This window comes from Sinohyriopsis cumingii, chromosome 4, assembly GCF_028554795.1.
Source record: "Sinohyriopsis cumingii isolate HCF-2022 chromosome 4, ASM2855479v2, whole genome shotgun sequence".
In the NCBI taxonomy this organism is placed as follows: Eukaryota; Metazoa; Mollusca; class Bivalvia; order Unionida; family Unionidae; genus Sinohyriopsis; species Sinohyriopsis cumingii.
This window is the reverse complement of record NC_142964.1, coordinates 26,617,968-26,641,365: the sequence shown is the minus strand read 5'-3', so window position 1 is coordinate 26,641,365 and position 23,398 is coordinate 26,617,968. Positions and strand designations below refer to the sequence as shown.

General features: G+C 33.2%; 1 protein-coding gene across 2 annotated transcripts in view; it reads right to left on the bottom strand.

Annotated features, from left to right (window-relative positions):
* The window catches only part of LOC149800845 (dual specificity mitogen-activated protein kinase kinase 1-like), an 89,543-nt gene that overhangs the window by 18,443 nt on the left and 47,702 nt on the right, over window positions 1-23,398 (bottom strand). Inside the window, exons 8-10 of one of the 2 annotated variants that reach the window (XM_089954858.1) lie at window positions 16,838-16,935; window positions 7,641-7,702; window positions 2,968-3,013 (exon numbers count right to left, since the gene is read on the bottom strand). In XM_089954858.1, the coding sequence (XP_089810984.1) occupies window positions 2,968-3,013; window positions 7,641-7,702; window positions 16,838-16,935 (206 nt within the window). The remainder of the gene's footprint in view (window positions 1-2,967; window positions 3,014-7,640; window positions 7,703-16,837; window positions 16,936-23,398) is intronic. The other variant, XM_089954859.1, reaches the window with a different exon arrangement.

Below are 23,398 nucleotides of genomic sequence, written 5' to 3'. Positions count from 1 at the left end.
AGTGATAACAAAACTGTCATCTAAATCTAACAAGATATTGTAAGTCTTCAGATGAAAACCCCATGTCTGTCTACCTTTTTGGTCAGAAGTAGCTATACATTTTTTTTCAAGATGGCTGCTATGATGGCCATATTGGACATCAGATTGTTACCATTTTTATTTAAGATTAATTAGATATCATATGCATTCTTTTAGTGAAAACCCATTTTGATATGTCCATTCATTCAGGAGCAGTCATGCTAACAAGATTTTCAAAATGGCTGATATGTTGGCCGTATGTACGTTAGATTGTCACCATTTTCATTTGGGGCCAACTGGACATTGAAAGAAGTCTTCTGATGAAAACCCCATTTAAATCTGACATTCCTTTCATCTGGAAAAATAACAACATTTTGAAGCTGGCAGACATATTCGATGTCAGATTGACACCTAAAGTTTACTCTAAGAAAACACTATAGCACTGGGAGAAGGGGTACACCAATAAGAACAAGGTCTCAAAAGGGGTACACCAATAAGAACAAGGTCTCAAAAGGGGTACACCAATAAGAACAAGGTCTCAAAAGGGGTACACCAATAAGAACAAGGTCTCAAAAGGGGAACACCAATAAGAACAATGCCTCAAAAGGGGTACACCAATAAGAACAAGGTCTCAAAAGGGGAACACCAATAAGAACAATGCCTCAAAAGGGGTACACCAATAAGAACAAGGTCTCAAAAGGGGAACACCAATAAGAACAATGCCTCAAAAGGGGTACACCAATAAGAACAAGGTCTCAAAAGGGGAACACCAATAAGAACAATGCCTCAAAAGGGGTACACCAATAAGAACAAGGTCTCAAAAGGGGAACACCAATAAGAACAAGGTCTCAAAAGGGGTACACCAATAAGAACAAGGTCTCAAAAGGGGAACACCAATAAGAACAATGCCTCAAAAGGGGAACACCAATAAGAACAAGGTCTCAAAAGGGGAACACCAATAAGAACAATGCCTCAAAAGGGGAACACCAATAAGAACAATGCCTCAAAAGGGGTACACCAATAAGAACAATGCCTCAAAAGGGGTACACCAATAAGAACAATGCCTCAAAAGGGGTACACCAATAAGAACAATGCCTCAAAAGGGGAACACCAATAAGAACAATGCCTCAAAAGGGGTACACAAAAGTTATAAATTTGGGAACACTGCCATAAGCTCTTTTGGTCTATGTCCAGTTGAACTTAACCAATTCAAAATAAATATTTTAACTAGTAAGCAGTGTTAATTTCCTTAGGAGCCTGACCTTGGAAAAAAGGTTGAATATAATGTAGGCTCAGTGATTTGGACATGATATTTTCAAAATGAACCTTGAGACTGTACATGTGAACTGTTGTCAATGTAAGCTTTACCTATATCATTACTCAAATTGAAAGTCATGCTGTTGTCAATGTAAGCTTTACCTATTTATCATCAATCAAATTGAAAGTCATGACATCCTGTTTGTGTCCCTCATTGGTTTTACTACTCTAATTTAAAGTTCATTAGGTTCTTGTTGTTTCCCTCATTGTTTTCACATGCCAGGGGATTTAATGACACAAGGCTAATGTGAAAAGAATGATCAAGTTTTGTCATAAAAGTCACTGATGACTTGTAATAATGGTGACTAAAACAGATTTCAGTAAAATCTACATTGTTTCTATCATTTTTTTTGCACAATATTTGCATATATGCATTGATTCTCAGAAAACATCGATCTTCAGATTTTAAACTTCATTTGTAAAAAAAACAACTAAAAACTGAAATTTTAAGATTAACTTCTAAAACAAAATTGAATTTATCAGTATGACTTTAATGGATGAACTGTGTAAAAAAAATATGGATACAAAAAAATGACAAAGAAATACAGTATGCAATAATTGTGTAATATCTGGTAAGGGGTGGAAAATGTCAATTTGTCAATTACAGACTCAGTTTGAGTTGTGTGGACCATCTCCTGCATCACTCCCAGTGTCTGGCATTTCGATGGTCACTGAGAAAACCTACCATTAATGAATGGCATTTGGACAGAGACACTGAGAAACCAACCATCAATGAATGGCATTTGGACACACTGAAAAAACCTACCATCAATGAATAGCATTTGGATGGTCACTTAAAAAACCTAAAATCAATGAATAGCATTTGGATGGTCACTGAGAAAATCTACCATCAATGAATGCCATTTGGAAGGACATTGAGAAAACCTACTGTCGATGGCATTTGGAAGGACACTGAAAAAACCAACTGTCAATGAATGGCATTTGGAAGGACACTGAGAAAACCTACTGTCAATGGCATTTGGAAGGACACTGAAAAAACCAACCATCAATGAATGGTATTTTGGATGGACACTGAGAAAACCTATTGTCAATGGCATTTGGAAGGACATTGAAAAAACCAACCATCAATAAATGGCATTTAGAAGGACACTGAGAAAACCTACTGTCAATGGCATTTGGATGGACACTGAGAAAACCTATTGTCAATGGCATTTGGATGGACACTGAGAAAACCTATTGTCAATGGCATTTGGAAGGACACTGAAAAAACCAACCATCAATGAATGGCATTTAGATGGACACTGAGAAAACCTACTGTCAATGGCATTTGGAAGGACACTGAAAAAACCAACCATCAATAAATGGGATTTTGGATGGACACTGAGAAAACCTACTGTCAATGGCATTTGGAAGGACACTGAAAAAACCAACCATCAATAAATGGGATTTTGGATGGACACTGAGAAAACCTACTGTCAATGGCATTTGGAAGGACACTGAAAAAACCAACCATCAATAAATGGTATTTTGGATGGACACTGAGAAAACCTACTGTCAATGGCATTTGGAAGGACATTGAAAAAACCAACCATCAATGAATGGCATTTAGATGGACACTGAGAAAACCTACTGTCAATGAATGGCATTTGGAAGGACACAAAAAAAACCTACCATCAATGAATGAAGATCTGCTCTTTCTTGCGGGTTCTTCTTCAAACTGAAAAAAAAAATGTTTAAATAAATTCACCTACAAATATATTGGTTTTCAGAACAACACATCAATATAAATTCTTTGCTTTATATAATTTTCCTATATATTATATATTTAATCTCCATACATGCTCTGCAAGATAAAAACAAGAATTCTCTGGAATGCTGTCTTCCCTGCTCAGCTTTGCATGTAGTAACTAAATGTAAAAGCTGTCTTCCCTGCTAAGCTGTTGCATGTAATAACTAAATGCAAAAGCTGTCTTCCCTGCTCAGCTGATGCATGTAATAACTAATGCAAAAGATGTCTTCCAAATAATCTGGATCAACAGGGTGTTTTCTGCAAAAATGTCCTGCAACCCATTTGATTGAAATGTAATGAAAAGAACTGTATGAAGATTATTTTTTTTCTATCTTCAGCAATCTTTGCATATCAGCATCAGATGTCTGTATTGAAAGACTACTACTGACAGAATGTTTTCTGTCAGATATTCTAGTTCTGTCAAGCAGTTCTTTTTAAATAAAGTTGTGGAATAATTCTTTAAGTTTTAGTAATGGCAATCATATTTGACGGCAAATTGGCAGTTTTTACAAATTCAAAATACCATTAAGATTTGAAACATTATGTCAAACTTCTTCAAATTCTGTTAAGCAGTTTTTCAGAGGAATTTACTGAAGGTTTTACTATTATTTGTTTCAGCGGACAGCCATATTTGTTGACAGATTTACAGTGTATATTTCTACATGTATGTATGTCAGAAAAAACAGCTGTGATGATAGACCATATGTATGTGTAGGCATTTCAGAAGAAAAAAAACTAAAGGAAAAATAGTAACCATGACATGTTCATCAACAATTCTATCACAAGAGTGATCACAATGCCTTATCTATGTTTTTTTTATATTTAAAAATTTCATGAGTGCACATTTAAAAAACAATAATGCCTACACTGTGAACGTTTTTCTTCATTTTCAAGAGTGGCACTGTTAGTGTTCTTTGTTCTATCTCAAATACATTTCTTCACACAGTTGTTTTCATCTACTGTTTGTTTCAGCCAGTACATGGTTGTCCTGATAGTTACCAAAATTAATGTCAATCCACGTAGATAAAAGACATGTATGTTAACTGTCTTTACATTGTTCTAGTTGTTGGGCAAACAACTTTATCCTGTGCCATCCTGCCAACTCTAGACTGTCATAACCCCAATCCACTCCATATTTACTCCATTTCTCCAGCCCCTGCCAACTCTAGACTGTCATAACCCCAATCCACTCCATTTCTCCAGCCCCTGCCAACTCTAGACTGTCATAACCCCAATCCACTCCATATTTACTCCATTTCTCCAGCCCCTTATTCAACTCAAAACCCATGTCATAACCCCATGGTATACCTTTTTAATTACGTCTCCACGTTCTCAGCTCGAGGCTGTGTCAAAACCTCAAATCTATTAAATTTATGTCCTTGCATGTATAATGTCTTGTCCAAAAATATTCCATATTATCAGCTCTAATTGCAATTTTTATGCATTATGTAACTTCCAAGCACCATGAGATGGTGCTGTCCTCTTTGCACATGTACTATAGCTGTCCCAATATTCACTCACATCACTTTGGAGGTCTCCCAGCCATAAAATTCTTGCATAATCCTCTGATGTTGGCATAAGCTAGAAGACTGCTGATGGGTACACATGATATAGACACCTCTATATTCTGTTATAAGGACCAGTAACTTTGCCACATGTTTTGCTTGCTGTATCTGCATCTTGTACTTATGACATAGACACCTCTGTATTCTGTTGTAAGGACCAGCAACTTTGCCACATGTTTTGCTTTCTGTATCTGCATCTTGTACTTATGACATAGACACCTCTGTATTCTGTTGTCAGGACCAGCAACTTTGCCACATGTTTTGCTTGCTGTATCTGCATCTTGTACTTATGACATAGACACCTCTGTATTCTGTTGTAAGGACCAGCAACTTTGCCAGATGTTTTGCTTGCTGTATCTGCATCTTGTACTTGCTGCCAGCACACCAGGGCATGAATTTTGCCAACTCCACTAGCAACACCACTAATTCCATGGCAATGAATCCTGCAATGAGCAGCAGACATTGCCACAAAGCTGTAGTGCATATGCTGACATTGTAATGCAATGCGATGGGCAGTACTGCTGGTGTATGTAGCAATGCACTATCTTTAAAGCCCATAAAGTGCAGCCCGCAGCAATCATGGGTATGCGAGTTTGTTTTGTTCGGCTTTTGGCAAATAATCTGCTAGTATGACTGGGTCACAGTGAGTTATTCTAGCCAGATGCCTTGCAAGGAGGCATGGCCTGTCAAATATTTTAATGCATCTGGGACAGACCAAGTGTTACTACCTGCATGCACCCTATTAATACTTTGTGTTTAAATGCCTGTAACACAGTGAATCCACCATGACATTTACATTGCATAGAGTTACAACTCTACTTCATAAAATTTGTAACAGAAAGAAAGTGAAGCCAAAAATTTAAACTAAAATCAACAAGCAATTTATTTTTCTATAATACAAAATTCCAAACAATTCTAAATGTCCAATCACAAGTCCAATACTACAGAATGTTTGGAATAAATTCCAATAGTCTTAAATGATGCAATCCAGAATATCTCCGAATGAGTTCACAGAACTCCAAGGGAATGTACTAATTCAATGTCTAAGAGCAGTTGAGTAATTTCAGCAAGTTGTTTAAATAATTCTTCTTGAACTGTAACTGATTTCAACAATTGTAAACTGATCAAAATGGACTCGTACAGACAGAACTAAACAGGAATGAACTGTTTGCTTATCAAATCCCTTTTTATACACAATTTCACTTGACCTAAAATGTAATGGAAAAACCAAGTCTAACTGTAAGTAAGACTGACCCTGAACCCAAGCATTAAACATTCTGCTTACTACTTACAACGGACAAAAGCTAGCTATGTAAATATTGTTTAGAGTTTAAAATCATGGACAAAAGTTAGCAATGTAAACATTGTTGAGCTATATATGCAAATCATACAGCACCTTGACAGGGCCTTTCGGACTGACCTGAGCTGCTTTTTTTGTACACACAGCTCTATTGGTCTTTGTTTATTTGATTGTGTTACAAGGTTCTCATTATATGTACTCTGCACTCACCCAATAAAAAAAAGATAAAGATTTGTGGGTGGGGGGACCTGAACTAACTGTAGATTGCAAGCCCTGGTTTAGTTTCCAAGTACTAAGAAAACTATATTCATCGATGTTAAGTTTTCAACTGTCTTTCTATATGATCTGTCTGTCCTGGTGTGGAAACATTGTTTTACCAAATTCTTTTAAATACTTGCATGTCTGGTGGTGGTGGTGGGTGAGGTGAATTAATCACAAAAATAAATAGCTGTTTACTATTTTCAGCTACTCAGCAGACAGCCTAATAACCCCTAAGTGAAATATTTAAATATGCTTGGTTGTGTTTTTTTCCTTTATTTTTTATTCTTTTCTTACCCCTTGGAAGGTCTAGGTGGCTTCAAGCACTTATTTTGACACTATTAATACTGATGTATAATGTATACCGGTCAAGGCAACCGGGCATAGAATATGATCTGTATAATGTACCCCAGTCAAGACAACCCTACACAGAACAATGTAAATATAATGTAACCCAGTAAAGACAATCCTACATAGAACAATGTAAATATAATGTAACCCAGTAAAGGCAAACTTGCAGAAATTACTGTTTGTATAATGTACCCCAGTATAGGCAACCTTGCATAAAATACTGTTGGTATAGTGTGCCCCAGTATAGGCTACCTTGCATACAATACTGTTTGTATATGTATACTGTACCCCAGTATAAGAGACATGTAATACAGTATGTATACTGTACCTCAGTATAAGAGACATATAATGCAGTATGTATACTGTACCCCAGTATAAGAGACATATAATACAGTATGTTTACTGTACCCCAGTATAAGAGACATATAATACAGTATGTTTACTGTACCTCTGTATAAAAGACAATACAGTATGTATACTGTACCTCAGTATAAGAGACATATAATACAGTATGTTTACTGTACCTCAGTATAAAAGACATATAATACACTGTGTATACTGTACCTCAGTATAAGAGATATATAATACAGTATGTATACTATATCTCAGTATATGAGACATATAATACAGTATGTATACTGTACCTCAGTATAAGAGACATATAATACAGTATGTATACTGTACCCCAGTATAAGAGACATATAATACAGTATGTTTACTGTACCTCAGTATAAAAGATAATACAGTATGTATACTGTACCTCAGTATAAGAGACATATAATACAGTATGTATACTGTACCCCAGTATAAGAGACATATAATACAGTATGTTTAATGTATCTCAGTCAAAGTAACCTCAATATTATGTCTATTTTTAGGGCTTCCATGAATGGGGTTATTTTGCAGAATCACAATAAACTGTTCACAATGCACATGTAAAATAATAATAAAATAAAAACTGTCTTTTTTTAACAATATAAAACTTTCAAACAAGTGTTCTTCTGTCTTTATTTAGTGTGCAATGTAACTAATGGATGTTCTTAGTAAATCTAATTACAGAAAAAATAGTTTTACTACTTACCATTTGTCAACAAAATCAATGAATTCTGTTGAAAACTTTCCTTTTGGTAATGTTGGTGGTGGCTGCAACAATACAAACGTGGAAACAATTGCATCTGTGACATCAAATTCTCAAAGATATTTTACATTTCTATATTCCATTATGAACCTGTGTTCCCACACTTACCACTTACGAACAGATGTTATTTGTAAATATTCAGCGTTATAAAGAAACCTAACTGTGTCAATGGAACATGAATGCCCTATAACAGTGACCTACTTTTTCATAAGATGTTGTTGTACTCATAAACACTCTTCCGCACACTAAGACATGTGACTGCCCAAGAAACTGACCCGCATAAAAAACTTCATTGATGTTATGGAGATATTTATTATAAGCCACAGTGACCAGTCATACATTTACCAATAGGTATTCATGGATATGTATGCCCTACAGCCAATAAGGGATGAAAGATTCATTTAAAATGCAAAACGTAATGAGAAGGGATCAGAATGGACGGTTTTGTAATGAAACTGACAAAATCCATATCTGTAAGGAAACAAGTATAATATGGTTTGACTTTACTTTATGGTACAGCAACTCAAGTAGGATATTTAGTACCAAGGTCATCATAATACCTTGCCCAAGGTCATACCTCAGTAGCCAACCCAGTCTTATTCAATGCAAGGTTCTGAATCCACACACTTTCAGTTGCAAGTCTGGCATAAAATCACTAAGCCACCAGTAGTGGCAGAAAACACAAATAGCATATAAATTAAAATACTACAAATAATACATTAACAAACATGTATAAACAGCTTATTAAACTTGAGCCAAAATAAATGAAAGAAATATTAACAAAAATGTCCTTGTGAGAAAACCACTATACTTTGGCACAATTATGCATTGGATGATAACATTACTCAGAGACTTTTTTTTAACAGTGTTGGTGTTTTCTTTAGCTGCCAGCAGCTTCTTACAAACCTTCAACTTTGACAAATTGTAACTTACAGCTACCTACCTTTAAAATACTGTAACAATTTTTACTGTATTGGTCCAGCTGTGAAATTTTGAATTTGAGCAAGATATTTTATGAAGATAATAAGACATAAATTCATGAAACTGTTTGAAACAAAAATGACTTTTCTGAAAAACACTTCAAATTAAAGAACTGAATGAATATCTTAATTAAAAACTAATGTGCTTTGAACAGTATAAACTGACACAATGCAGCATGCACATGCAACCAAATGCAGCTAAAAATCTAGGGTGGTATCTCACTATAAATGACCTCTATAAATGACCTCAGTATAGCATAGTCCCAAATTAGAAGAAAACTCAGTATAGTATGGTCCCAAATTATAATAAACCCCAGTCTAGCATGGTCCCAAATTATAATATACCCCAGTCTAGCATGGTCCCAAATTATAATATACCCAGTCTAGCATGGTCCCAAATTATAATATACCCCATTCTAGCATGGTCCCAAATTAAAATATACCCCAGTCTAGCATGGTCCCAAATTATAAGACACCCCAGTCTATCATGATCCCAAATGATAAGATACCTCATCATAAAGTGGTCCCAAATTATGATACCTTGGTACAGAAAGGTTTCAAATTATGACACCTTGTAGAGAATGATCCCAAAGTTATAAGACACCTCAGTACAGAATGGTCCCAAAGTATGACACCTCAGTACAGAATGGTCCCAAAGTATGACACCTCAGTACATCACAGTCCCAAATTACAAGACACCTTATTACAGGTGGTACAGTTTTTGTCTCCGTGACCATCGTTATAGTGAGGCACCACTGTACCACTGTACTACCACCACCACTACAACTACTACATTTAACTACTGCTAAAAACTAACATGGTTAACAGATAAGCCATGGCATAAGGGACACCAATCCTTTTTTAAAAAATGCAGCTTTGTTATAAAACATGCTTTTTAAATGCAATGTTCAGAAATTCCTATTGAAATGTTAAGCTGATAAAAAACCACAATATTTACATATGGACTGGATCCAAGCCCCATTCCTTCATTCATTCACAATTCGACATTCAGAAAGTCCTTATATGCAAGTAAAATCCGCTTAATTAATCAAACTTACTTTAAAAGGAAGAAAAAGAGAAAGTGCCAAACTTAACTGTTTGTGGGAAATTTAAGCCACGTTATATTATTTAAAAAGGTGTCAAAGTTTGAAAAGCAAACTGCCATAAAAAGGCTCAAAGTTGGCAATTAGCTGTTAACTACACAAACATCCCCCTCCATTTCTTTGAATAGTTTCACTGATCCATTGCTAGCAAACAGAAAACTTCTTTAGACCAAGTGCCCCTAATATGACTTCTAATTTTTTCTTTCAAAACCCCAATAGTACATACTGCCTTTACAATAAAAATTATATTAAAAAAAGTTATTTTTTTGCATAGCGCAAATCCTGTTTTTTTAATAGATGTGTGTCAATATTTATAACAGATTGATAAATTCTACACGGATCTTGAATATCTTACGCAATGAATGAACATAGCTGCCAGTTATTTGTCAGTTTTATTCTGGAGATGCCATTGCTTCCTCTTCAGTATCATCATTCTTAGATAGTTTTGTTTTGTACTGAAAACAACATTAGTTTTGCTGATGTTGTTTTGGGGTTAAATGCCGTTTCTCAGTACAAGATAGGCTATATATGGAGGCCAATATAACTGATGGAGGAAAAACCTGGGAAAGCCTGATAAGAACACTGGCCCATGGGAAGCTACAAGCAGCTTTCTCACATATCAACATTGGCCAAACCGAGACTTTAACTGACACGGGCAGAGGTGAGATGGCACTGATCTATTTACTGAAAACAATGTTAGTTTTCTTTTGATCTATTTACTGATACACTTTTTCTTTTTATCTATTTATTGGTAACAACATTAGTTTTCTCTTTTATCTATTTATTGAAAACAATACTAGCTTTCTTTTGATCTATTTACTGAAACACTAGTTTTCTTTTGATCTATTTACTGAAACACTAGTTTTCTTTTGATCTATCTACTGAGAGCAACATTAGTTTTCTTTTCATTCATTCACTGATAAAAACACTAGTTTTCTTTTGATTTATTTGCTAAACACTAGTTTTCCTTTGATCTATTTATTGATAACACATTTTCTTTTTCATCCATTTGCTGATAACAACACTAGTTTTCTTTTGATCTATTTACTGAAACACTAGTTCTTTATAGAAGTTGTTTGTTATTTATTGCAATTTTAACATCAATCTTTGCAGGATCAATTTTAGTTGTATTCAGTTATAATTTGAGAGAAATTATATATTTAAATTATTTATTGGAGTTACCAAGTGCTCGCTGACTTTTGGACTCTTGGCATTAATGTTAATTCATTCAAAGACATTACGGATTATAGCATTATGATACTGCAAGACAATTGGCATATCAGCACAGTAAAGACCATTGGTACAACAGCATATTCAAGACCTTGAATTTATTTGGAAGATTCAAAACTTTTGGACTTGTAATAGAACACTGAGGTTAATTAGGGGTAAGTGACTGTGTTTACTTTATCTAGGACCTATGTACAACAGCCTTGCTAATGACTGCTGACTTTATCTAGGACCTATGTACAACAGCTTTGTTAATGTTTGCTTACTTTATCTAGGACCTATGTACAACAACCTTGTTAATGTCTGCTTACTTTATTTAGGACCTATGTACAACAGCCTTGTTAATGACTATTCTTATTTTATCTAGGACCTAGGCCTTGTTAATGACTGCTTACTTTATCTAGGACCTACATACAACAACCTTGTTAATGTCTGCTTACTTTATCTAGGACTTATGTACAACAACCTTGTTAATGTCTGCTTACGTTATCTAGGACCTATGTACAACAACCATGTTAATGTCTGCTTACTTTATCTAGGACCCATGTACAACAACCTTGTTAATGACTGCTTACTTTATCCAGGACCTATGTACAACAGCCTTGTTAATGACTGTGCCTACTTTATCTAGGACCTATGTACAATAGCCTTGTTAATGACTATGCTTACTTTATCTAGGACCTATGTACAATAGCCTTGTTAATAACTGCTTACTTTATCTAGGACCTATGTACAATAGCCTTTTTAATGACTATGCTTACTTTATCTAGGACCTATGTACAATAGCCTTGTTAACAACTATGTTTAATGTACCTGAGACTTGTGTAAAATAGCTTTATAAATGATTATGTATGCTTACCTATCATGGACTTGTGTAAAATAGCTTTATAAATGATTATGTATGCTTACCTATCATGGACTTGTGTAAAATGGCCTTCTTAATAACCAATAATACAATATACACTAGTTTTAAAGGACCTAAATATATGTGACTGCTGAAGACAAGTGATTACTTAATAATGATTACCTCTGAGGCAGGTTTAATGAATCACATGAAGTTATAAAGAATTTCTATTCCATAATAATTGGCATTTTACTATTATAAAACGAATGTATGGTTTATCTGTTAGGTGTTAACTAGGGCTAGAGTAAGGTGATTTCAAATTAAGGTATGCAGTGAAGACAGTGGTCAAATGGAACAAGCAAACTAAATGTGGCTGTGGATGTATGACGGACTATTCTAAAGGTAATAATAATCCAAATTATAGGTTACAGAGACCTCTATTTCAAGACCTAATAGAGAATAACAACAACAACTAAGATACTAAGAAAACCGAGATAAAAACAGCAGAGTAAGCAATGTGAAAGGAAACCAACAAAAGTGGCAAAGATGTAAAGGGACAGATGATTAGGGTGATATAGTATAGTACATAGATGACTTATGAAGACGTGCCCAGCAAGCGAAGTTGGTAAAGCACCAGATATGTAATCAAAGGGTCATGGGTTCAATACCCAACCAGTGTGGCTGCTTTGGTATATCCTTGGAATAGGCACTTTGATGCTACCATGATTGTAAACATATGAATTGATGGTAACTACATAATATCCAACCATGATGGAAAAACATCTATTGTTAAAAAATATGTACACTAGATTTTCACCCATGGCTTGCAGTGGCAACCCTCTAAGTGACAGCAGTTAATTAATACGGGTCCAGGGCCTGCATGTCATTCCCATGATGACAGCAGACCACAAAGTCAAAAGTTTGAGTGAGCCTGTCACAGAATGAATCATCTAGTGTTCATAATCATTCATCCAATGCATGAACACAATTTAGCAAAGGGCTTAGGAATCATAAGAAAATGATATGCATCGATCTTGCTCATAACTGCACTCATTCAAGATCATAATGAGAAAGTCTACTTACAAAGTTTGATCAAAACTGGAACAGAAATAATGTCTTTTGCAGTACAAAGATCATTCACATGCAAGATCACCTCTTCAATATGTATGGATCGTACATATTATTGAACTTAAGCCTATATTTGAATTCTGATCAACTTTTAATCAAATGTATGCCTTCCAGTGAAGCAACAACTTTAGAAATCAGATGCAAGATCATTCATTACAATGTGTCACTCCACCCAATGTCCTCATGATACAAGCCCACATTTCAAGTTTGTTCAAAGCTGGATCAGAAATAAACAAATCTGATGGAACATAACCTCATTAATATACATGAAACATACTCAATATCAAAATTTCCCAAGATCTTGATACAAGGATATCTCTCAGACGAAAAGTGAATCAGACATAGTTGACCAAGCAGTAACAAACATTACGAATCAGATACAATATCTCCTCACGAACATGAATGATTCTCACTCATTACTGAACTCATGAGATTTTGACAATAGAAGCATACATTTCAAGTTGAATCAACATAGGATCAGAAATCTACCTAGTGAATCGTAACAAGATCAGTCAGTCTGATGCAAGATTAGCTCTTTAATGAATGGATTTTCCTCTTCATCTAATATATCTATGATCTTCATCTAATATATATATATATATATATATATATATATATATATATATATATATATATATATGATCTTCATCTAACAGATCTATGATCTTCATCTAATATATCTATGATCTTCATCTAATATATCTATGATCTTCATCTAATAATATATCTATGATCTTCATCTAATAATATATCTATGATCTTCATCTAATATCTATGATCTTAAACATAAAAACCCAAATCTGGTCACAATCAGGTGAGAATGCAGTCTCTACATCAGAAATATGGACTCCCAAGTAGTAACAATTAAGTTTTTGGGGATGGATGAACACACTACACACAAAAGATATACTGTCTTAAATAAACTCATTTTAACCAAAGCTATAATGCACATTTTCTATGACTGATCTTCACCACAAGGCAAATGGGGCAATCATGCATGTCAATGAAGAAATTTTGTCTTAGATTCACAATGATTCATCCCATGTACAAAGAAAATCCATTTCTATGACTCTGACTTTGAATCGTAGGTCAAAGGGTCAAGCATACGTCACCAAATTAACTCTCTTAGCTTCAAAATAAATCATCCCAAATAACAAGAAAATCCATCAGTCAGTTGAGGAAATATAAGCAAATAAAAATATTTTACCAAAACCTTAACACAAATTTTGTACGACTGTGATCTTGACCAACCCAGGGTGATAGTGTAAAGAGAGTATATAAAAAAGCCCAGGGTGACAGGGAAAAGTGATTATATCACAGAATTAATTAATGTAGCTTTGTAGTGGTTGATGTCAGGTATGATGACAATCTATCAGCTGGTTTAGGAAATTTTCACTGATAAAAACCTTGAACCAGAATCCGAATGCAAACTTTCTCTGACTGGAACTATGACCCCAAAGTAAAAGGGGCAAGGTCATCTGTTATATGCTGTGTATCACTGACAACGATTCACAAAGTAAAGGTCATCTGTTAGATGCTGTGTATCACTGACAATGATTCACAAAGTAAAGGTCATCTGTTAGATGTTGTGTATCATTGATAATTATTCACAAAGCAAAGGTCATCTGTTAGATGCTGTGTATCACTGATAATTATTCACAAAGTAAAGGTCATCTGTTAGATGCTGTGTATCATTGATAATTATTCACAAAGCAAAGGTCATCTGTTAGATGCTGTGTATCACTGATAATTATTCACAAAGAAAAGGTCATCTGTTAGATGCTGTGTATCATTGATAATTATTCACAAAGCAAAGGTCATCTGTTAGATGCTGTGTATCATAAGAAACTGTGTATAAAATAGAGGTCTCTATTTCCTTTGATTAGAATTCAAATCTGAATTTATAATTTCATGATTTTAACTTTCTGTTCAACAAAATTTTAGGGAATTTTTTTTGAGTTTTCAAAGGCAATGTTGTAAAAATATAAAATCCATGTATGAAAACAATAATAACCTTTATGTAGTCCCTGAATTAACAATAGTTTAATTTTGCAAGACCAAAACAATTGATACCCACAAAAATACATCAATTCATAATACATATAATCCTAACACTTAAATAATAATTGATAATTACTCACATGACAAGAACTTTTACAAGACCTATGTTTATTCTAGCATCTAATCTCATAAAGTTTTTTATAACTATTTATGACTTTTTTCTGTGATTTTTTTCTTCATGTATGTCTACTATGGTGATTTTAGGAGTTTTAATTTCTACGAAACAATGTGTTATCCCATTTGTTTCAAACCTAACCCAACCCAAACAATGTGTTATCCCATTTGTTTCAAACCTAACCCAACCCAAACAAAGTGTTATCCCATTTGTTTCAAACCTAACCCAACCCAAACAATGTGTTATCCCATTTGTTTCAAACCTACATAGCACTAAAGAAGGTATTAATAAAACATGTGAGACAAAGCAGCAGTTGGCCCAGCATTGCTTTACTTAAAACTCTGGATGAGATATCAATTTACTAATCCCTATTTGTAAAAGTTTAAAAATAGTGGTGCTCCTTTGAGAGGCTACTATCAATAGTTGTTCTGAGATAAGTCTGTACAAATAGAGGTACAATTTTTACCTCGATTTTACAGAAAATTGGGTAGCGCAGATTGGCTGACCCAATGGAACATAAGTATCATGAATGGTAGGTACACTGTACACATACTCCATGTTTAACAGCCAATTTTTGTGCAGAATTTTTCTTTCTTCTTTCAGTCACACTGAACTTGACCTTGACCTACCAACCTCACAACTGACTTCCTTACTGCAGGTGCAAGCCATCCATAATGTCTGATGCAGGTTTTTTAGACTAATTTTAATGTGATAAAGCTAATTTCTACTTACATTCACAGTGAACATGACCTTTTGACCTAAAAAATCAATAACCTTCCTTAAAACCGTAATGCAAATCATCCATAAAATTTGGTCCATGGATGTTTAGTAGAAACAATGTTACTGTATCGAAACCAATTTCATTCTTTTAGTCACAATGACCTTTTACCTTTGGCCTCAAAGCCAACTGGATTTTACCTTACCACAAGTTCAAACAAACCACAATGTTTAATAACTGATGATGAAGAACTCAAGCTTTTGTGCAGAAACCATTTTCTTCTTCGAATAAAAATTACACCTAACATTTTTACACCCAAAATAAATGATGCCTGACATTCTGATACCTAAAACAAAGGACACCTGACATTTTTAAACCACTAACAACAAACTTCCTCTGTAACCCAAGAGCAAACTATCAAAAAGTTTTGGAGATGTAGATCATGGGAAATATGGTTATTAGGTTTTTCTTTACCCAGTAACCATGACCTTTTGAACTTTTGACTCTTCTTTACTCCAAGTGCAAGCCATCCACAAAGTCTGGTAAATGTAGATGGTGGGCAACTCAAGAAACTGTGTGGAAATTCAACTCGTGACAGACAGAATGACGAACAGATGGATGGCCAGATAATTTCAGAATATGCTCTACCTTATGCCAGCAACATAAAAAGTGGATTTCTATGAGGCAAAAAATATGTCTAACAACCTGTAGAGCAAAGCTGAGTAATACAGCAATGTCCATGCTCAGAGCATGTCACTGTCAGGTGGCAATATTTTTGGCCCCTTATATTTCTCTCTAAACATAAAATGATAAAAGCATCTAAGAGGTTACTTGAAAAAATATCCCATCCCAGTAATAAAAATCAGAAATTATAAAAGGGGCTATGCCACAGAGAAGTTTAAATGAGTTAGTGTGTTACTGGTAGGGAGTAGAGAAGTTAGTATTGTCTTTTTACATAACATACCTCGTTGACTATGTAATCTAAAAGCTCAAATATGGCCATGGGGCGTGGTCCATCGCTCCCTGGCGGAGAGGGAAAATTAAAGCTATTCCTGTTTGTTCCTACAAAAGCAAAATAAAAGTATGCAACAGAAGTATAGACAATATTAGCCCTGCAGACAAAAACTGATGACATAATGCACCAATTCAGATGATGCAATTCTAGTTTGCTGGGAGAAAAGCCATTGACATCCTGGGTGAGCGGTACAGCCTCTGTTGATTACAAGCACAAAGCCTGTTGTTATGACAATTGGTATCACTTGCTTCACTGGGCTTCTTACAGCAAGGTCAAATTTATAAGAAGATGCAATATGTCAAGTATGTATAATTCCAGAAACCAGTCTCATATATATTCATGGAAAAAAAAAACAACACTAAAAGAATTTACACAAACAATGCACACATTCTGACTTTGTTAACTTTTTTTCCATTCCAGCTCCATTAATAAAAACAATATTAACAATGCTTTCTATACAACGTAATTCAACTGGTATAAAACTATTTTCCCTCAAGGATTTCTCTAAAATTTTCTTAAGTACAATACATACCTTATTTAACATAATCTGAAATGGAATTTTATTTCTTATTTAACACAATCTGAACATAATTTTATTTCTTATTTAACATAATGTGAAATGGATTGTTGTTTCTTATTTAACACAATTTCAAATGGAATTTTATTTCTTATTTAACACAATTTGAAACGGAATTTCATATTTAACACAATCTGAAATGGAATTTCATTTCTTTTTTTAACAATTTAAAATGGAATTTTATTTCTTATTTAACAATTTAAAATGGAATATGTATTTCTTATTTCCCACAATTTAAAATGGAATTTTATTTCATATTTAACACAATTTAAAATGGAGTTTTTTTTCTTATTTAACACAATCTAAAATGGAATGTATATTTCTTATTTCCCACAATTTAAAATGGAATTTTAATTCATATTTAACACAATCTGAAACAGAATTTCTTATTTAACACAATATGAAATGGAATGATTTCATATTCAACACAATCTGAAACAGAATTTTATTTCTTATTTAACACAATCTGAAATGGAATGTTTATTTCTTTTTTTAACAATTTAAAATGGAATTTTATTTCTTATTTAACAATTTAAAATGGAATGTGAATTTCTTATTTCCCACAATTTAAAATGGAATTTTATTTCGTATTTAACACAATTTAAAATGGAGTTTTTTTTTCTTATTTAATACATCTGAAATGGAATGTTTATTTCTTATTTACCACAATTTAAAATGGAATTTTATTTATTTTTAACACAATTTTAAATGGAATTTTATTTCTTATTTAACACAATTTGAAATGGAATTTTATTTCATATTTAACACAATCTGAAACAGAATTTTATTTCTTATTTAACACAATCTGAAATGGAATGTTTATTTCTTTTTTTAACAATTTTAAATGGAATTTTATTTCTTATTTAACACAATTTGAAATGGAATTTTATTTCATATTTAACACAATCTGAAACAGAATTTTATTTCTTATTTAACACAATCTGAAATGGAATGATTTCATATTCAACACAATCTGAAACAGAATTTTATTTCTTATTTAACACAATCTGAAATGGAATGTTTATTTCTTTTTTTAACAATTTAAAATGGAATTTTATTTCTTATTTAGCAATTTAAAATGGAATGTGAATTTCTTATTTCCCACAATTTAAAATGGAATTTTATTTCGTATTTAACACAATTTAAAATGGAGTTTTTTTTTCTTATTTAATACATCTGAAATGGAATGTTTATTTCTTATTTACCACAATTTAAAATGGAATTTTATTTATTTTTAACACAATTTTAAATGGAATTTTATTTCTTATTTAACACAATTTGAAATGGAATTTTATTTCATATTTAACACAATCTGAAACAGAATTTTATTTCTTATTTAACACAATCTGAAATGGAATGTTTATTTCTTTTTTTAACAATTTTAAATGGAATTTTATTTCTTATTTAACACAATTTGAAATGGAATTTTATTTCATATTTAACACAATCTGAAACAGAATTTTATTTCTTATTTAACACAATCTGAAATGGAATGTTTATTTCTTTTTTTAACAATTTAAAATGGAATTTTATTTCTTATTTAACAATTTAAAATGGAATGTGAATTTCTTATTTCCCACAATTTAAAATGGAATTTTATTTCGTATTTAACACAATTTAAAATGGAGTTTTTTTTTCTTATTTAATACATCTGAAATGGAATGTTTATTTCTTATTTACCACAATTTAAAATGGAATTTTATTTATTTTTAACACAATTTTAAATGGAATTTTATTTCTTATTTAACACAATTTGAAATGGAATTTTATTTCATATTTAACACAATCTGAAACAGAATTTTATTTCTTATTTAACACAATCTGAAATGGAATGTTTATTTCTTTTTTTAACAATTTTAAATGGAATTTTATTTCTTATTTAACACAATTTGAAATGGAATTTTATTTCATATTTAACACAATCTGAAACAGAATTTTATTTCTTATTTAACACAATCTGAAATGGAATGATTTCATATTTAACACAATTTAAAATGGAATTTTATTTCTTATTTAACCAAACCTGAAATGGAATTTTATTTTATATTTAACACAATTTAAAATGGAATTTTATTTATTATTTAAGACAATCTGAAATGGAATTTTATTTCTTATTTAACACAACCTGAAATTAAATTTTATTTCTTATTTAACACAATCTGAAATTTATTTCTTATTCAATATGTAGCTGAAGCATTTGTTTTTAAAAGTACTCATTTTAACACTAAAAGACAAGCTCTTCTAGGCAAGAAGCATTGAGAATGTAAAGCTCTCTTATATTGCTTTATTTTAAGTTTTTGTACCAAGAAATTGACAGCTTCTACAGTGTTGTACAGAACTAGATTATATCTGTCTAAAAATGTCTTACAAATGCTGTGGCGCAGTTCCAATCAGAGCTTTTTATAGAAAAACAGCTTTATTGTAATTAGCTCTTTTACCAATATCCATCAATCTTAAATAATTTTGCTATGGGTTCAGAACGTGAATCAAATTATCACATGTCTTTATTGTCTGAAGTCTTCTAAAAACAATTTTCATCAAGGTAAACATTGCTAAAACAATTCAAGTGAGTGCATCAAATCACAAAAGAACAGGTTACCTGTATGTCTGATGTAACATAGCTAAGGTACAGGTTACCTGTATGTCTGATGTAACATAGCTAAGGTACAGGTTACCTGTATGTCTGATGTAACAAAGCTAAGGTACAGGTTACCTGTATGTCTGATGTAAAATAGCTAAGGTACTGATTTTGGTGAATGCTATAACTTATAGATCCTGAAGGTTAATAATTTCAGACTAATTATCAACAGTACAAAGTCAAAATGTATGCTTCAGTGTTCTTGTTAATCCATCAGACACTGTACTTTTAAGAGAACAGAAAGAAATAACTATTTCTGGAATTATAAAATGATCAAAAAAGAGTTACCTCCCCTTCAATATTGCCACTTGATCTACTGAACTGATTAAAGGCCTTCAAAATTTACATAATTAGCTGATTGTACACTAAAGGCTTAAATAGAGGAAGGCCTGATTGTACCCTGAAGGCTTTATTGAGACAAAGGCAAGAGTTTTATAGGGCCTGCTTTGTAATCTACCTTTAATAATTCTTAATGCCAACACCATAGTGTCAATCTACCTTTAAATAATACTTAATGCCAACACCATATTGTCATGATAGCAGTTTACATCTGTAACAGCATATCAAGTTTAATTTAAATACTTGTTGTTTGGCAAGAAAATAAATTTGAAAAATTTGAATGATTATCTTCTCAAAAATAAATATATCCAGTAAAGTCAAACAATGGCCTAATTACCATATATGTTCTCATTACTGTCATACCCTACATTACATGCTACACCATCCACTGTGAACATTACAAACAGAAAACCCATCAGCACTGAGGTACATCCTGTTAAATTCAGGTTATTTTTAAAAAATTACCTACTAGCAACATAGAAAGGATCTGCACAAGCTACAGCTCCAAGCAGGTTGCCACCAGCGTACTACTTATTCCCGACTATGCTTTTTTAACCAGCTGAGGAAACAATACCACTAAAGCTTAGGTAAATTCTGCCACTGCAATAATACTGCATGTAGTCAAAAGCAACCATAAAGCAACAATAAATACAGACCTTCTATATGTACACTGCATATAGTGAAAAGTAACAATCATGCAACAATGAGTACAGACCTATCTGTACACTACATCTAGTGAAAAGTAACAATCATGCAACAATGAGTACAGACCTTCTATCTATACAATGCATATAGTGAAAAGTAACAATTATACAGCAATGATTATAGACATTCTATCTGTACACTGCACAGTGTGCAGCAATCAGTACAGACCTTCCTTCAATTTGTATACTGCATATAATCATGCAGCAATTAGTACAGACCTTCAACTTGTATACTGCTTGTAATCAAAAGAAACAATCATGCAGCAATTAGTACAGACCTTCAATTTGTATACTGCATGTAATCAAAAGAAACAATCATGTAGCAATGAGTTCAGACTTTCTATCTGTATACTGCATATGGCCAAAGTAACAACCATACACAATGAGTACAGACCTTCTATTTGTACACTGCCTATACTCAAAAGTAATAATAATGCAACAATAAGTACCGACACTCTATTTCTACACTGCATATAGTGTGCAGCAATGAGTACAGACCTATCAGTAAACTACATATAGTCAAAGGTAAAAGCCATGCAACAGTGAGTGCTGACCACTAAAGGTAACAATCATGCAGCAATGAGTACAGAACTTCTATTTGTATAACGCATGTAGTTTACAGCAATGAGTACAGGCCTTCTATTTGTATAACGCATGTAGTGTACAGCAATGAGTACAGGCCTTCTATTTGTATAATGCATGTAGTGTACAGCAATAAGTACAGACCTTCTATTTGTATAATGCATGTAGTGTACAGCCATGAGTACAGGTCTTCTACCTGTATAATGCATGTAGTGTACAGCAATGAGTATAGACCTTCTATTTGTATAATGCATGTAGTGTACAGTAATGAGTACAGACCTTCTATTTGTATAATGCATGTAGTGTACAGCAATGAGTACAGACCTTCTATTTGTATAATGCATGTAGTGTACAGCAATGAGTACAGGTCTTCTACCTGTATAATGCATGTAGTGTACAGCAATGAGTACAGACCTTCTATTTGTATAATGCATGTAGTGTACAGCAATGAGTACAGACCTTCTATTTGTATAATGCATGCAGTGTACAGCAATGAGTACAGACCTTCTATTTGTATAATGCATGTAGTGTACAGCAATGAGTACAGACCTTCTATTTGTATAATGCATGTAGTGTACAGCAATGAGTACAGACCTTCTATTTGTATAATACATGTAGTGTACAGCAATGAGTACAGGTCTTCTGCCTGTATAATGCATGTAGTGTACAGCAATGAGTACAGACCTTCTATTTGTATAATGCATGTAGTGTACAGCAATGAGTACAGACCTTCTATTTGTATAATGCATGTAGTGTACAGCAATGAGTACAGGCCTTCTATTTGTATAATGCATGTAGTGTACAGCAATGAGTACAGGTCTTCTACCTGTATAATGCATGTAGTGTACAGCAATGAGTACAGACCTTCTACTTGTATAATGCATGTAGTGTACAGCAATGAGTACAGACCTTCTATTTGTATAATGCATGTAGTGTACAGCAATGAGTACAGACCTTCTATTTGTATAATGCATGTAGTGTACAGCAATGAGTACAGGCCTTCTATTTGTATAATGCATGTAGTGTACAGCAATGAGTACAGGTCTTCTACCTGTATAATGCATGTAGTGTACAGCAATGAGTACAGACCTTCTATTTGTATAATGCATGTACTGTACAGCAATGAGTACAGACCTTCTACTTGTATAATGCATGTAGTGTACAGCAACGAGTACAGACCTTCTCCTTGTATAATGCATGTAGTGTACAGCAACGAGTACAGACCTTCTCCTTGTATAATGCATGTAGTGTACAGCAACGAGTACAGACCTTCTATTTGTATAATGCATGTAGTGTACAGCAACGAGTACAGACCTTCTACTTGTATAATGCATGTAGTGTACAGCAATGAGTACAGGTCTTCTACCTGTATAATGCATGTAGTGTACAGCAATGAGTACAGACCTTCTATTTGTATAATGCATGTAGTGTACAGCAATGAGTACAGCCCTTCTATTTGTATAATGCATGTAGTGTACAGCAATGAGTACAGGTCTTCTACCTGTATAATGCATGTAGTGTACAGCAATGAGTACAGACCTTCTACTTGTATAATGCATATAGCTAAAGGTAACAATTATGAAGCAATCAGTACAGACCTATTTGTATACTGTAAAAACTATCGTGCATCATATGCTTAAAAATAAGTCACGATTAAAAAGTTTTCTTCA